Source organism: Anthonomus grandis, chromosome 7 (assembly GCF_022605725.1).
Source record: "Anthonomus grandis grandis chromosome 7, icAntGran1.3, whole genome shotgun sequence".
Lineage (NCBI taxonomy): Eukaryota > Metazoa > Arthropoda > Insecta > Coleoptera > Curculionidae > Anthonomus > Anthonomus grandis.
In genome coordinates, this window is record NC_065552.1 from 2,516,960 (window position 1) to 2,534,038 (window position 17,079).

Sequence of the window (17,079 nt, forward strand, 5' to 3'; positions counted from 1 at the left end):
AATATAATTAAACTAATTGCTCGCGATTCCAATTAAACGGAATTGCAGGGTAATAAATAAAATAAATTTAATGACGTATTCCGGTCGATTTTCCGAATTTAATTAAGCCGACAGTTATTTATGTAATTGTTTTGTAAATTAAAGCGATTTTTTGGTGGTGGTCGGATGAAGGGCTTTCGTTTTTCGCTTGTTTTAAAAATTAACTGGAGCTGTAAATAGTTAATTAATTTTTTTGGTAATTAACTGCTTTTCCAGTTTAGATCCTTAATTTACTAGGAAAAATAAATGAAAGTAAATTTTTGAAATTTGACTTAATGTCAAGAGGTTAATTGGTTTTTTTAGCCACTTTCCAAGCTATTTTATTGACTAAAACTCCTCCAGTAGGAGACAAAGTAAGATGCCTTCTTGGAACTACTGGATGTATTACTTCAAGGAAGTGGTCATAGAAGTTAGCTGGGCATGGACATTAATTCTCTCTCTTGACGTTAAATGGTTAATTCTCTCTTTTTAATGGCAATTTTCCACTTTTATTAAAGACAACAAATTTTTAGACTAATAGTAATGGGATCCAAAATGGAAAAAAATTGAAAAAAAATCGGGTTTTAGGGCAAAATTCATAATTACCTTTTATAAAGAACCTTTGAAGTGGTTTCTAAAAAAAAATTAAAAAATCTGAATTTTCCCATACAGGTCGCGATAATCGACAGTAATTTTCCACGGCTTTTACTTTGCTTTTCTATTATGACACCTACATCGTTAACAGTGACAGTTATGACAAATGACTTTTAAAAATAGTAATGGGCGAAGGTTCAGTACATCTTTTATAAGTAAAAAAATATATACAAAAGATATGCCAGGCAAATAACACTATTGGGAGTCATTTTTCGGCAGTTTCAGGCAGTTGAAAGCATCAATTTCGCCCACGAAATCGCCTAGAGAGAAAGTCTCAACTGCCTGGAAAAGTCACGTAATTAAAGCAACTTTTCCAGATATTTGAAGGAATTTTGAAGTAATGCAAGTTTTTTTTTATCTCTCCAGGTAGTTGATACTATTGGGATCATTTTTCGGCACTTCCAGGCAGTTGAAAGCATTAATTTCTTCAAGGGAATTGCCTAGAGGAAGTCTCAACTGCCTGGAAAAGTCACGTGAGTTTCACGTAATTAAAGCAACTTTTCCAGACATTTGAAGGAATTTTGAAGTAATGCAAGTTTTTTTTTATCTCTCCAGGTAGTTGATACTATTGGGAGTCATTTTTCGCCACTTCGAGGCAGTTGAAAGCATCAATTTCTTCCAGGGAATTGCCTAGAGGAAGTTTCAACTGCCTGGGAAAGCCACTTGAGTTTCACCTAATTAAAGCAACTTTTCCAGACATTTGAAAGAATTTTGAAGTAATGGAAGTTATTTCTTTAGTCTCTCCAGGCAGTTGATACTATTGGGAGTAATTTTTTGGCACTTCCAGGCAGTTGAAAGCATCGATTTCTTCCAGGAAATTGCCTAGAGGAAGTCTTAATTGCCTGGAAAAGTCACGTGAGTTTCAGCTAATTAAAGCAACTTTTCCAGACACTTGAAGGAATTTTAAAGTAATGGAAGTTATTTTTTTGGTCTCTTCAGGCAGTTGATACTATTAAGAGTCATTATTTGGCAATTCCAGGCAGTTGAAAGCATCGATTTCTTTCAGGGAATTGCCTAGAAGAAGTCTCAACTGCCTTGAAAAGCCACTTGAGTTTCACGTAATTAAATCAACATTTCCAGGCATTTGAAGGTATCTTTAAGTAATGGAAGTTATTTCTTTGGTCTCTCCAGGCAGTTGAAAGCATCAATTTCTTCCAGGAAATTGTCTAGAGAAAGTTTCAACTGCCTAGAATAGTCACTTGAGTTTCACGTAATTAAAGCAACTTTTCCAGGCATTTGAAGGAATTTTGAAGTAGTGGAAGTTATTTTTTTGGTCATTCCAGGCAGTTGAAAGCATCAATTTATTCCAGGGAATTGCTTAGAGAAAGTCTCAACTGCCTAGAAAAGTCACGTGAGTTTCACGTAATTAAATCAACATTTCCAGACATTTGAAGGAATTTTTAAGTAATGAAAGTTATTTTTTTGGTCTCTTCAGGCAGTTGATACTATTGGGAGTCATTTTTTCGCACTTCCAGGCAGTTGAAAGCATCGATTTCTTCCAGGCAAATGCCTAAAGGAAGTCTCAACTGCCTGGAAAATTCACGAAAATTCACGAGTTTCACGTAATTAAATCAACATTTCCAGACATTTGAAGGAATTTTAAAGTAATGGAAGTTATTTTTTGATTTCTCCAGACAGTTGGTACTATTGGGAATAATTTTTTGGCACTTCCAGGCAGTTGAAAGCATCAATTTCTTCCAGGAAATCGCCTAGAAGAAGTCTCAGCTGCCTGAAAAAGTCAATTGAGTTTCACGTAATTAAATCAACATTTCCAGACATTTGAAGGAATTTTAAAGTAATGGAAGTTATTTTTTTGATCTCTCCAGGCGGTTGATACAATTGGGAGTAATTTTTTGGCACTTCCAGGCAGTTGAAGGCATCAATTTCTTCCAGGAAATTGCCTAGAGAAAGTCTCAACTGCCTGGAAAAGTCACGTGAGTTTCACGTAATTAAATCAACATTTCCAGACATTTGAAGGGATTTTGAAGTAATAAAGTTATTTTTTTGATTTCTCCAGACAGTTGATACTATTGGGAGTAATTTTTTGGCACTTCCAGGCAGTTGAAAGCATCAATTTCTTCAAAGGAATTTCCTAGAGAAAGTCTCAACTGCCTGGAAATGTCACTTGAGTTTCACGTAATTAAATCAACATTTCCAGGCATTTGAAGGAATTTTTAAGTAATGAAAGTTATTTCTTTGGTCTCTCCAGGCAGTTGAAAGCATCAATTTATTCCAGGGAATTGCTCAGAGGAAGTTTCAACTGCCTGGGAAAGTCACGTGAGTTTCACGTAATTAAAGCAACTCTTCCACGCATTTAAAGGAATTTTGAAGTAGTGGAAGTTATTTAATTGGTTTCTCCAGGCAGTTGATGCTATTGGGAGTAATTTTTTGGCACTTCCAGGCAGTTGAAAGCATCAATTTCTTCCAGGAAATTGCCTGGATAAAGTTTCAACTGCCTGGGAAATTTACGTGAGTTTCACCTAATTAAAGCAAATTTTCCAGGTATTGGAAGGAATTTTGAAGTAATAGAAGTTATTTTTTGGTGTCTCCAGGCAGTTGAAAGCATCGATTTCTTCCAGGGAATTGCTTAGAGGAAGTTTCAACTGCCTGGGAAAGTCACGTGAGTTTCACGTAATTAAAGCAACTTTTCCAGACATTTGACGCAATTTTGTGAAAGTACTGCCTGTGAGTACATATATTTTGTTGTCTTTAAATTTAAGTATTGAGAAGTAAGTACTTTAAGTAGTAGTTAAAATTTTAAAACGTAAATCATAAAATTCAACAAATCGGTTTTTTAAAACTTAAAACCTAAATTTCAGTTTTGTGTCGTTTCAAAACCAGACACTTGTTTATTCATAAAACCTAAAACTTAATTCTTAAAACATAAATTTTCGATTGTGCCTCAGCCTTAAGTCATCTGCAACCTCAATAGTGACAGTTATGACAGATGACATTGATGACAAGAATAGGGATGGGTGAATTGTCTATCAGTGACAGTTAATAATGATTCTCTCTATAACCGATTCTAAGCGATCTATCGGTTTTAACCGCGGTTAAGCCCTTGGTTCACCTTGAACAGTCCCTTTATAACATAACTAATCGTGTCCGCTTGGACGTGTTTGGTTAATACCATTTAGGAACGGAAATTACCGATAGACCGCTTGGAATCGGTTTATATTTTACTATAAAATTCATAAAACAGGAAATTTCCCAATTTTAGATCGAACGTCTCGGGTGAACGTTCGCCGTTTGACGGTTCCTGTTGCGGTTCCGGGTACCACAGCGTCGGTTCCGACTCGTTCGACTCCGTAAACGAGACGGAAATACCGAAGTACCGGGTGGTCACTTTGGGGGATGCAGGGGTGGGGAAAACCGCCCTCGTGTCCCAATTCATGACCTCCGAGTACATGAACACTTACGATGCTAGCTTAGGTAAGACAAAAGGTAAAGGAATAAACAGTAAGGGATTATGTTAAATGTTTCGTATATTGTTCATGTCCTTTTTTATTTCAAGAAATGTTTGTATTGTGAATGTTCTACATTAGAGACATTAACTGATACTGTAGATTTAGAGTTTTTATTTGAACCTGGATATGTTGTATATCGTGTTAAGGGTTCCTGTTTTAGATGACGAGTTTGGAGAGCGAACCGTGTCAATTCTACTGGATGGACAGGAATCAGAAATGGTTTTTATCGATCATCCTGCGTCAGAAATGTCGGTAAGTGTTGCCCTTATCAGTGAGGATTCTTTAGAAGATCTTTTCACTAATTTAAAGTTGAAAAGCGACATCTAAATCGATATTTCATATGACATGCCTCATTTATTATTCGAACGTTAGATTCTACGTAAAATTTAAAGAAATTTAATGCTGCAATTTGATCCAACAGTATAGGCAGATAAGAATTGAGTTTCCGAAGGTACCAATGTAGTCTATTTGCCTTACAAGGAAATCGTTCTCAATTTGTGTTGTTTGATGTCAATATGACGCAAAAAATTAATTTATTATCTATTCTATGTGTAAGATTGACTACTAATCATTGGCAACTGACTATCTTAATTTCTAGTGGCTAAAATGTTCTTAATATTGATGCTTGGGATACTCTTAACTCGGGATACTCCTATAATTTTCAAGTATTTTTAGACAAAATTATTAAAGTCGATATACTAAACATCAAGTTATTAAGATTTATTTCCTCACTAGAGTACCTGGAAGAAGTAAAATAATTTGTTTCTTATTGGCAACTACACACAAAAAAATCCTGATGGATTTTTTCACATTTTGTTGTGTAAAAAAAAATGTTTAATTTTAATACACAATTGTAAGATAATATCTCACAGTCCTGTATAAAAATTCTAAGGCATTTTGTATATGTTTTAATGTGTATATTTCATACAATTATTGCATATTAAATTAATACACGATAAGTGGATATTAATTATTAAGATAATGTGTATAAATATTCCACATTTTTTTTTTTAATCCAATGCAGTTTGGTAAAAAATCTAATATCCAAGTATATTTTTACTACAATTTTTAATTAATTTTTTATTCTGGCTTGTGTTGATTTTATTTACAATTGTATAGATTAAAAAAGATTCTTGCTAATAGCCCTTCACAATTGTAGAATTTTATAACATATATTGTGTAGTTATAATACACAATTGTGTATAAAGGAGGACGCGCCCTTGCCTTTGCCGCTAGAACTTCGTTGTTAGCGTCAATGTTGCCAGATTCGATATTAAACAGTTGTAAAGGAATGCATCAAAATTTGCAGTCGTTTTAAAGTTGTTAATTGAAAATGATTTAATAGGATATTTAAAAATAGGCCCAATCAGCATAAGTTCTAATTTTATTTATTTAAATAATATCGAATGTAAACATGCCAAAACCTTACTTATTGTAAACGAACCATCCTACAGTCAACACATTTTTAAATTCTACATAAAATGTTAAAAATTTTCATGTATCATAATGTCATACTTGTTAACTATTCTTTTAATATAAGGTGTTGAAAATGGCACTTTTTATGACCTTAAAAGGGATCTAAAGCTAATTCTGTTATAAAGAAAAAACAGATTTCAATTTCCCACTTCGTGTTTTGTAATTTAAACTTTTTAAATGATTTCTAAGGTTTTCTTTTCTATTTTAAACAGAATTAGCTCTAAAGCCTCCTTAAGTTATAAAAAGTGCAATTTTCAACACCATGTGTTAAAAAAAAAATGATAGCAGTAAATGATTATTGTTTTGTTAACAATTACCCGCCTGATATACTGTATATATACTGTTGGATTCAGAACGACGAAACTAAAACAAAACCGTTGGAATTTTCCCGATAGCTCCCATAGAAGCCGAGATATCGACCTTCAACGTTTGGAATTTTGCATTTTTCAGGTATACCCCCCCGTATCGAATTTTTTCACCAAAAATTGATTTTTTTCGAAATCAAACTAAGTATACCAGCGTCTTATTTGGGTCACCTAGATTACGAAAACACCGGGTTATAACAGGATCCGAGCAGAACTAAGGGAATGGGAGCACTTTGAAAATCCTGAAAAAGTCGTTTTCGACGTCCGTTTTTGAGGCCAAAAATTGGCTCCAAAAATACGATATCTCAGCTACTAGAGGAGCTACGACCTTGCGGATGATCTCGTTGGATTCAGAACGACGAAATTAAGACAAAACCGTTGGAATTTTCCCGATAGCTCCAATAGAAGCCGAGATATCGACCTTTAAAGTTTGGAATTTTTCATTTTTCGGGTATACCCCCCCGTATCGAATTTTTTCACCAAAAATTGATTTTTTTCGAAATCAAACTAAGTATACCAGCGTCTTATTTGGGTCACCTAGATTACGAAAACACCGGGTTATAACAGGATCCGAGCAGAACTAAGGGAATGGGAGCACTTTGAAAATCCTGAAAAAGTCGTTATCGACGTCCATTTTTGAGGCCAAAAATGGGCATCAAAAATGCCATATCTCGGCTGTTAGAAGAGCTACGACCTTGCGGATGGTCTCGTTGGATTCAGAAGGACGAAACTAAGACAAAACCGTTGGAATTTTCCTAATAGCTCCCATAGAAGCCGAGATATCGCCCTTCAAAGTTTGGAATTTTTCATTTTTCGGGTATACCCCCCCGTATCGAATTTTTTCACCAAAAATTGTTTTTTTTCGAAATCAAACTAAGTATACCAGCGTCTCATTTGGGTCACCTAGATTACGAAAACACCGGGTTATAACAGGATCCGAGCAGAACTAAGGGAATGATAGCACTTTGAAAATCCTGAAAAAGTCGTTTTCGACGTCCGTTTTTGAGGCCAAAAATGGGCATCAAAAATGCCATATCTCAGCTACTAGAAGAGCTACGACCTTGCGGATGGTCTCGTTGGATTCAGAACGACGAAATTAAGACAAAACCGTTGGAATTTTCCTAATAGCTCCCATAGACGCCGAGATATCGAGCTTCAAAGTTTGGAATTTTTCATTTTTCGGGTATACCCCCCCGTATCGAATTTTTTCACCAAAAATTGATTTTTTCGAAATCAAACTAAGTATACCAGCGTCTTATTTGGGTCACCTAGATTACGAAAACACCGGGTTATAACAGGATCCGAGCAGAACTAAGGGAATGAGAGCACTTTGAAAATCCTGAAAAAGTCGTTTTCGACGTCCGTTTTTGAGGCCAAAAATGGGCATCAAAAATGCCATATCTCGGCTATCGTAAAAGCTACGGCCTTGCGGATGGTCTCGTTGGATTCAGAACGACGAAATTAAGACAAAACCGTTGAAATTTTCCCGATAGCTCCCATAGAAGCCGAGATATCGACCTTCAAAGTTTGGAATTTTGCATTTTTCGGGTATACCCCCCCGTATCGAATTTTTTCACCAAAAATTGATTTTTTTCGAAATCAAACTAAGTATACCAGCGTCTTATTTGGGTCACCTAGATTACGAAAACACCGGGTTATAACAGGATCCGAGCAGAACTAAGGGAATGAGAGCACTTTGAAAATCCTGAAAAAGTCGTTTTCGACGTCCATTTTTGAGGCCAAAAATGGGCATCAAAAATGCCATATCTCGGCTATCGTAAAAGCTACGACCTTGCGGATGGCTTCGTTGGATTCAGAACGACGAAACTAAGATAAAACCGTTGGAATTTTCCCGATAGCTCCAATAGAAGCCGAGATATCGAACTTCAAAGTTTGGAATTTTTCATTTTTCGGGTATACCCCCCCGTATCGAATTTTTTCACCAAAAATTGATTTTTTTCGAAATCAAACTAAGTATACCAGCGTCTTATTTGGGTCACCTAGATTACGAAAACACCGGGTTATAACAGGATCCGAGCAGAACTAAGGGAATGATAGCACTTTGAAAATCCTGAAAAAGTCGTTTTCGACGTCCGTTTTTGGGGCCAAAAATGGGCATCAAAAATGCCATATCGCAGCTACTAGAAGAGCTATGACCTTGCGGATGGTCTCGTTGGATTCAGAACGACGAAACTAAGACAAAACCGTTGGAATTTTCCCGATAGCTCCCATAGAAGCCGAGATATCGACCTTCAAAGTTTGGAACTTTTCATTTTTCGGGTATACCCCCCCGTATCGAATTTTTTCACCAAAAATTGATTTTTTTCGAAATCAAACTAAGTATACCAGCGTCTTATTTGGGTCACCTAGATTACGAAAACTGAACAATTATATTAAATAAATATAAAATATTGTCGAATTTAAGTACACAAATAGTGTACTATATATACAATAAAATAAATCAAATTGATACACAATTTGTTGATTATAGAACTACAGTTGTTTAAACACAATAGCATAGAGAAATTCTACACAAATTGATTCTGTACCATTTCCAGAATCAAATTGTATGTAAAATCTATACAATTGTTGAATTTTTATTCACCTATTTTTAAGAGTGTAAATATCTCGAGTTCTTGTTGTTAGAATTTTGTAATTATTGATATTTGGTATACTCTAGAAGCTTTTTAAGTATTTTCTAAAAAATTTATTAAAATTGATACACTAAAAATCAAGATATTGAATTTTTTCTCACTGGAGTACTTGGAAGAAATAAAATAAGTTGTCCCTCACTTACAAGTGAATATCTTGAACTCTTGCCGTTATAATCTTGAAATTATTGCTGAAAAAATGATTAAATTCCGTACACTAAGCATCAAGATATGAACATTTTTCTCACTGGAGTGCTTGGAATAAATAAAATATTTGGCATCTGAATATCTTGATTTCTAGTGGCTAAAATATAAACTCATTTGACTAATTTAAGGTTGAAAACTGTATGAGTACCTACGAACCTCACGCCTGCATCGTGGTCTACTCCATAACCTCAAAGTCGACATTCCAAACAGCGGAGGAAATCCTCAACTACTTATGGAAAGAGAACTACACCAAAGAGAAAACAGTCATTGTAGTAGGCAACAAGGCTGATCTGGCCAGAGCAAGAGTTATTACACAAAACGGTAATAAAACTCTTAACTATATTTGAATTATTGAATGATTTATTATCGACGTTTTACAGAGGGTAAAGGTTTAGCAGTGGCAAAAGACTGCAAATTCATCGAGACTTCCAGTGGTATCCAGCATAACGTCGATGAACTTCTGGTGGGGATCCTGAAGCAGATTCGCCTAAGGGAGTCGTTGCAGAAGAAGAAATCGATGACCAAAGAGAAGAACAAGATGAAAGGTTCAAAGACCTCGTTGAGACTCCACTTCGCCAAAGAGATTTTACAGAAAATCTGCCTGAACGACATCAGCAAGTCTAAAAGTTGCGAGAACCTTCACGTCCTGTAAACTCTATGCCAAAACCCGTTTAATTTAGAACTATGAAATATTCTATTTTTCGATACATGTCGTTCTTCACTGTTGATCTTTATATATATATAGAAATTATTACTGTAAATTTACTTATGAGTGTATATATATGACCCGACCTGTAGATTGAGGCCTAAACGAGATATTACCCTAGGAGTTAAGTGACTTTGTCAATATATATATAAAAGTATACCGAAACATTCCCTAGTTATAAAAACGTTTCAAGTTGATATCAAAATTATTGTAGTTTTAAGCTATTTTAGTTGTATTCTTGGTATACAGGATGGGGTGCTGAAGAGTGCCACTTTTGATGTTAATCTCCTTACTTCACATGACATATGCCTTATTTATTATCGGATCGTTGGTCACATGCTATAGTTTGGTTTGGCCAACAGTTTCCGAGATATAAAGACTTGAAAATTAGACTTTTGGAGGTTCTAGAGTCAAGTCTGTTATATATTAATATGACGTAACGAAATTAACTTAGTTGGTAACTTTGTATACCGTATATACACGAACTTAATAAATATATCTGGACTGCTAATGCATATGACCACGATACCTAAAAATGACCACTACCTGGTGGCCGCCATTTTTATAGTGGTTGTGTCCTTTTGATGTTGGTCACTCTGAACATTTTTAGTGTTGCCAACAAAAAATATACTAAATAATGGTAATGAAGTTGACGACGCTGACGTTTGACATGTGAGTATAACGGATTGCCTAGTTTTTGGCGATTTGAAAACGACGGTGGTCCATTTAACTTGAGACATCGAAATATCTCGAAAACTAAATATGTATTCAGAAAATGTTTCATGTGAAGTTTGAATGGTTTCCAGGGGGCCATAAAATGACGTCATTGGTTTGACCTTGATTGGATGTCTTCAAGGTCAAATGAAGGTCAACTTCACTTTTTTGCATAGAAACCTCTATTTTTTTTATTAGTATCTGATTTAGCGATAAATAATAAGTAACTTTCATCTGACACTTTTTTACGTGCGACCTCTCCTTTTCAAGATATTAATTTTTGATTCTTTTACGAATTTTTTCCTTGACAATGACATTTCTCCTTGTAGATAGTATCTGATGATCTATCAAAAGGAGTGAAAGTCTCTTATGATAAAATTTTATTATCAACAGAATCGAAAACTTGAAAATAAAACGTACAAAGTTCAAATAAAAGAAATTGAAACAAAAGAAGTCAGAAAATTATTTCAATAAATGTTCAAAGTGTAACCACCTTTGACCACTTCTATACATTTTTCGACTCGCTTTTTAAACGATCGATGAACAGAGTGCATCAGCATCTGTGGAGTTATCTGCCCGCAAACCTCCGTGATTCGCAGCTTCATATTTTCGGGAGTCGTTGGTTGATCGCCATATACGATCTCCTTCAAATGTAAGGGCTCCTTTAAATGTAAAGAAAAAAATGTAAGGGCGTCAAATCAGATGACCGTGGCGGCCAGTGGACCGCGACCTACGACACGATCAAACACTTGGCGCGCAACGCGTGAATAATGTGCAGGACAACCATCATGCTGATAGCACATATTTAGTCTCACTTCAAAACACACATCTTCCAAAAATACTGGTAGAATCTCCAGCAAAAAATTACGGTATTTTTCGCCTTTTAGGATACCATCAATAAAATAAGGTCCTATGACTTTATCATTGATGATGCCACACCAGCCATTCACAGACCACGGCCGCTGATGTTCTATCGCTCGAAACCACCTGGGATTTTTAACTGCCCAATAATGCATGTTATGACGATTAACTACACAATAGTTTATAAATGAAGCTTCATCCGTGAATAAGACGCGCCGAAAGAAATTGTTATTTTCATGCAACTGATTTTGGGTCCATTCACAAAAAAACACTCATTCCCGTGAAGCTCTTGATGTAACGACAAGTGATACGGATGAAACTTGTGGCGTTTCAAAATTCTCAGGACACTTGTTTTGGAGATTCCAGAAGCAGAAGAAATTGATCGTGAGCTCACTCCAGGATTATGGGAAAACTGCAGCTAAGACGGCAATTTCATCATTTTGACTGGTAATGCTTCCCTTTCGGGATCGATTTATCGTTCTCACACTTCCATCTTCTATAAAGTGGTTTACTGCACGATGAAATGATGCTCGCGATGGAAGTTGCCGTTGATGATGTCGCATGGTATACAGTTTAATGGCTCTATTAATATTCCATTCAAATTCACCATAGATAAGGATCATTTCAACTTTTTTATTTATTGTTAGACACTCCATAGTCACTCAACAAAATAGTCAAATACTTGATAACTGAACGAATACTGTGAACCAAAATAATCTCTCATTTACTTTATTCATCAGTATTTGTTTACAATCGCCTGAAATACCTAAGATAAACACGTGAGATCTGTTCACTATAGAAAACTTTCGCATCAACAACTTGCATTGATCATTGATCAACAATGCCTTGTCACAACAATATTGAAGAATTGCTGAACCAAAGCTATTCCTGTTTCTAATGTCATTGTCAAGGAAAAAATTCATAAAAGAATCAACAATTAATATCTTGAAAAGGAGAGGTCGCATGTAAAAAAAGTGTTAGATGAAAGTTACTTATTTTTTAACGCTAAATCAGATACTATTAAAAAAAAATAGAGGTTTCTATGCAAAAAAGTGACATTGACCTTCATTTAACCTTGAAGACGTCCACTCAAGGTCAAACCAATGCTGTCATTTCATGGCCCCTTGGAAACGGCTCCAATGGGATCAACTTTTCGGCCCCAATGGGACAAATAAATTCCAACATACATTTCATAACATCTGCTATCTGTCCCGTTTTTAATAGAAATTGTCATTAGCGGGTATTTTAAGGTTTTAACAATTCGTAGAGGTCATTCTGATTGTAAACGCCGAAAAGCGAGCACGTTGTTGGTTTTTGACACTGTTTTTTTACAAATTTGATAGTTTTTGTGTGGTTTTTGAAACAATCTGTTTAGGTAAGTTCAGCGTATATAATAGCAAAGTATTTTGATGGTTTTTTTGTTTTGGTTTCTGCATTTTGGGTGTAATATTTGGCTATGGGATATATGTGTCCCAGTGGGTTTTCTGATAGGGTGATTTATATCCCAATGGTATTTTACAGTATGTCAAGAAAGAAGTTGACTAAGGCAGAGCTTCAAGATCTTGCTGACAATTTAGAAGAGTTATCATCCGGAGAAGAGGTGCAATCCCCATATGATGACTCTTCCTCAGAAGAAGACCCATTCCATAATAGTGAAGAGTCCAACGAGTTGTATCAGCCCTCGGATACTTCGGACGAAGATAGTGGAGACATTGAAAGTGATGCAAACGAGAATCTAACCCAACCCAACGACGGCGTTATTTCTGCTGAAAATTCAGATCAAGAGGCTGAAATTCCTGTTACAACTGGTAATATAATTTGGTCATTACCTATGTCCCAAGACTTAGCATTAGCATTCCAAATGAAAGTTAATGTATCAAACATCCTTCAATTGCTGCAAATGCCTCCCCGCTAGACATATTCACTAAAATTTATCCTCGAAGTTTATTTACTTTTATTGGTGAGTCTACAAACCAGAATCAAAATTTACAAAGAAAATAAAAAAAGCAGGCGACTTTCACTGATGCAGGGGGATTATGATTACTATTGGCTGCACATTAGTTATGTGCTTCAATAAGGTGCCAAAACTTCGCCATTACTGGTCATCGCATCCATCTTTGGGAAATAAGGCCATCAAATCGGCCATATCCAAAAACAGGTGTTTGTTTTTACTATCCAAGCTTTATTTCAATAATCCAGTCAAGCCAGAAGGGGCCAGTAAAATTTATTATGTACAAGAGCTTCAAATATACGTTTCAGAAATATCGATCCGACAGTACAAGACGAGAGCATGGTGGGCTTCAAAGGAAGATCTTCACTGAAAGAATATATATGCCACAAAAACTTGTGAAAAGAGGCATACAATTATGGTCTAGATGTGATGCCAAAACAGGATATACATACGATGCAAATGTATATTGCGGCAAGGACGACGTTGAAAGGAGCGACACTTTGGGCGAAACAGTTAGGTGAAACTATACAAAATCCAAACGTAGTTCTGGCCTTTAATAGATTTGTTACATCAGTCCGTTTAATGGATTCCCTCCAATACCCAGCTGTGGGAACAGCCATTATTACAAGAAAAGACATGCCAAAAAAATTCATCGAAAAATGTCTAGGGGTGAATGCGAGTTTTTATCAAATCAAACAAACTCTATTGCGATCAAATGGCAAGATACAAAGCAGGTTGTTCTTTTGAGTAACTGCCATACCCCTGATATGACCTATGTGAAGAGAAAAGACAAGACTGGGCAGAGAGTTGACGTACCATGTCCCACTGCTATTGCATACTACAATGAAATCATGGGTGGTGTGAATCTGGCTGATCAGATGAGTGTTGTGTATGACTTTGGCAGAAAATCATGCAAATGGTAGAAAAAGGTATTTTATCGACTTTTGATGATTGCTGTTGTTAACAGCTGGGTAATATATACTGACTTACGTCGTACCCAAAAAAAGATACCCTTACTGGAATTTTTATTTACCTTATCAGAGGACCTAATCGAAGAAGGACAACGGCAAACTTCAGTCAAACTTCGAAGAAACAGTTGTGGAAGGCCATCAAAGAGATCAAAAATAATGAAAAATATGGGTGATCACCTTCCAATAGAAACATCGAAGATGTGCTCGTTGCGCTCTTCAGAAAAAAGAACGTAGAACCACTACTATTTGTGCAATGTGCGATGTAGGGTTGTGCAAGCATTGTTTTGCGCTTTATCATTCGTCCTAAAATACTTACCTTTGCGAGTTGTCTTTTTGTGAATAAAAAAAATAAAAATTTTGAAATACAAAAATATGTTTTTTTGGTCCCTAGGGATATTTATAACCCACCTAAAAATCCCGCTGGGATATATTAGTCCCACAATTTTTTGCTCTCCCTGTATATATTTTTTTAATTTGAACTAGTATATTGAATGAAATAACTGAGGTTTATGGTTTGAGGCAATTGATTATTGATCCTACAAGAGTGTCAGATATAACGATGTCTCTGATAGACCTAGTTTTCTCTAATCATGAGTCTATCCAAGATTGCGGCGTTAGGGATGTGGGTGTGTCTGATCACATGCTTGTTTATTGTACTGCCAATTTGGAGGTTCCAGAACCGCAGACTTTTAATTTTGTATATAGAAATTTAAATGATATAAATTACGAGCAATTGCAGGCCGATTTAGTCGAATTGATTCCCTGGCATACTATGTATGATATGAGAGATATAGACTCCAAAGTTGACTTTTTCACGGAGTCATTACATAATATTATGGATATGCATGCTCCCTTAATTAAAGTTAAAAATAAAAATAAACCTTACAGTCCATGGATTACGGCTAATATTAGATTAATGCAAAGACTTCGCAATAGGGCATTAAATAAATTTAGAATCACTAAAGAGCGAGAGGACTGGAACATCTATAAGCAGTATAGAAATATAACAACAAGCGCAATAAGAGCAGAGAAAAAAGCTTACCTTGAATATAAGTTTAGTACTTGTAAAAATAAAGAAGTTTGGCAAGAATTGAAAAAAATTGGTGTTTCACAGAAAAATAAAAAACAACTTCCAATTTTTCTACAGAATGTTGAAGAACTTAATACTTTTTTTACGAATGGCAATAATATTAACAATATTGTTGATGCTAATTATGTTAAATATTTCAAAGAACATAGAGTTGTCGCAAATGAATTTAAGTTTAACCTAATAACTCAAGACTTAATCGTAAACATTTTAAAAACTATAAAAAACAAAGCATTTGGGGTCGATAACTTAAACATAACTCTTATCTTACTTTGTTGCCCTGCTATTATTAATCCATTATGTCATTTAATAAATATTTGTTTAGAGGAAAACTACTTTCCAAAAAAATGGAAGCAAGCCAATATTATTCCTATACCAAAAATAAAAAATCCAACTGAATTTGGCAATCTTCGATCAGTCTCCGTTCTTTCTGTTTTTTCTAAAGTAATTGAGAAAATTATGGAGCAACAGATATTGGACTATTTAAAGAATAATAATTTGATTCCTGAATATCAATCTGGCTTTCGTAAAGGGTATAGCTGTGCCACCGCGTTGGCTCAAGTGTCTGATGATATATTTAGAGCCCTTGATAATAGTCAAGCAACCGTATTAATTTTACTAGATTTTACTAAAGCTTTCGATATTGTTAATCATCAGATACTTTTATCAATTTTGCATTATGTGGGATTTTGTGAGTCGGCTCTAACTTTAATATCTTCTTTTTTGTCAGATCGTAAACAGCGGGTGATTTTGAATGATAATGAATCGGGGTTTCTAGACGTAGTCAGCGGTGTTCCGCAGGGTAGCATTTTGGGCCCATTACTCTACACACTTTACACATCTCAGATAACAAAGAAGATAACATATTGTAAACATCATAACTACGCGGACGACACCCAGATCTATTTCTCTTTTAAAGATACTGATTTTTGGCAGGCTAATATAAAAATTAATGAAGACCTTAACAATTTATTTATAGAAACGCAAAAGTTACTTTTAAAAGTTAATCCCAATAAGTCCACAGCCATTCTTTTTTGTAGTGATAATAAACGAACAAATATTTTAAATAACTTGCAACTTTACATTAATAATGACAACATAACTTTTAAAAATTCTGCTAAGAATCTTGGACTTTTAATGGATTACAAACTAAGATTTAAGGATCATGTTACTCTTAAAATGAAAAGTGGGTACTCCGCACTAAAAATGATTTTTTCGCAAAGGGATTACCTGAATTTGCCTATAAGAAAAATGCTTTGTGAAACATTGGTACTATCCCAATTAAATTTTTGTGACACCATCTATGGCCCTTGCCTTGATTCTTCTGACTCATATAGAATACAAAAACCTCAGAATTCCTGTCTTAGGTTTGTATATGGCATAAGAAGGAGAGAACATATTTCACATAAGCTAAAGGTTGCGGGGTGGTTAAATATGTACAATCGTAGAGTGTTGCATCTTATTTGCTTCTTTTTCAAAATTCTTAAGTCAAGGATTCCTTCATATTTACATCGAAAAGTTAGATATCGGACTGACGTGCACAACTTTAATATTAGAAGAAAACAATTATTAACTATTCCTTCACACAAGAATTTTTTAAGAGATCGTTTTCTTACTTAATAGCACACTATACTAACAAATATTGTATAAATGATTTTACCATGTCAGAAAAAACTTTTAAGATGAAAACTACACTAATTCTAATAAATCAATAACAAATTACTCACTTAAGTATTTATAATAAAAAATTGTTTTTTATTTTTATTTTTAAATTATAAAATCGAATTATTTATATGTGCCAACCTTTTCCTTGTCCAATTCCAGTTCCTTTTCCTATTCTCTCCTTATCCCATCAGTATGCTTTTTATTCGTGTTGTATTAACTTTCTTCTTTTTTTCTTTAACTGGGAAAATGCTTTTGTTTATTATTTATAAGTGTCATTTATAATTTA

The 17,079-nt window shown here is 34.9% G+C and overlaps 1 protein-coding gene across 2 annotated transcripts in view; it reads left to right on the forward strand.

Annotated features, from left to right (window-relative positions):
* Nucleotides 1–10,421, forward strand: part of LOC126738483 (uncharacterized) — a 114,319-nt gene extending 103,898 nt beyond the window's left edge. The window contains exons 9-12 of one of the 2 annotated variants that reach the window (XM_050443847.1): nt 3,893–4,116; nt 4,300–4,391; nt 8,967–9,159; nt 9,219–10,421. In XM_050443847.1, coding sequence (XP_050299804.1) covers nt 3,893–4,116; nt 4,300–4,391; nt 8,967–9,159; nt 9,219–9,490 — 781 coding nt within the window. In that variant the 3' untranslated portion in view covers nt 9,491–10,421. The remainder of the gene's footprint in view (nt 1–3,892; nt 4,117–4,299; nt 4,392–8,966; nt 9,160–9,218) is intronic. The other variant, XM_050443848.1, reaches the window with a different exon arrangement.
* Nucleotides 10,422–17,079: the final 6,658 nt, after the last annotated feature.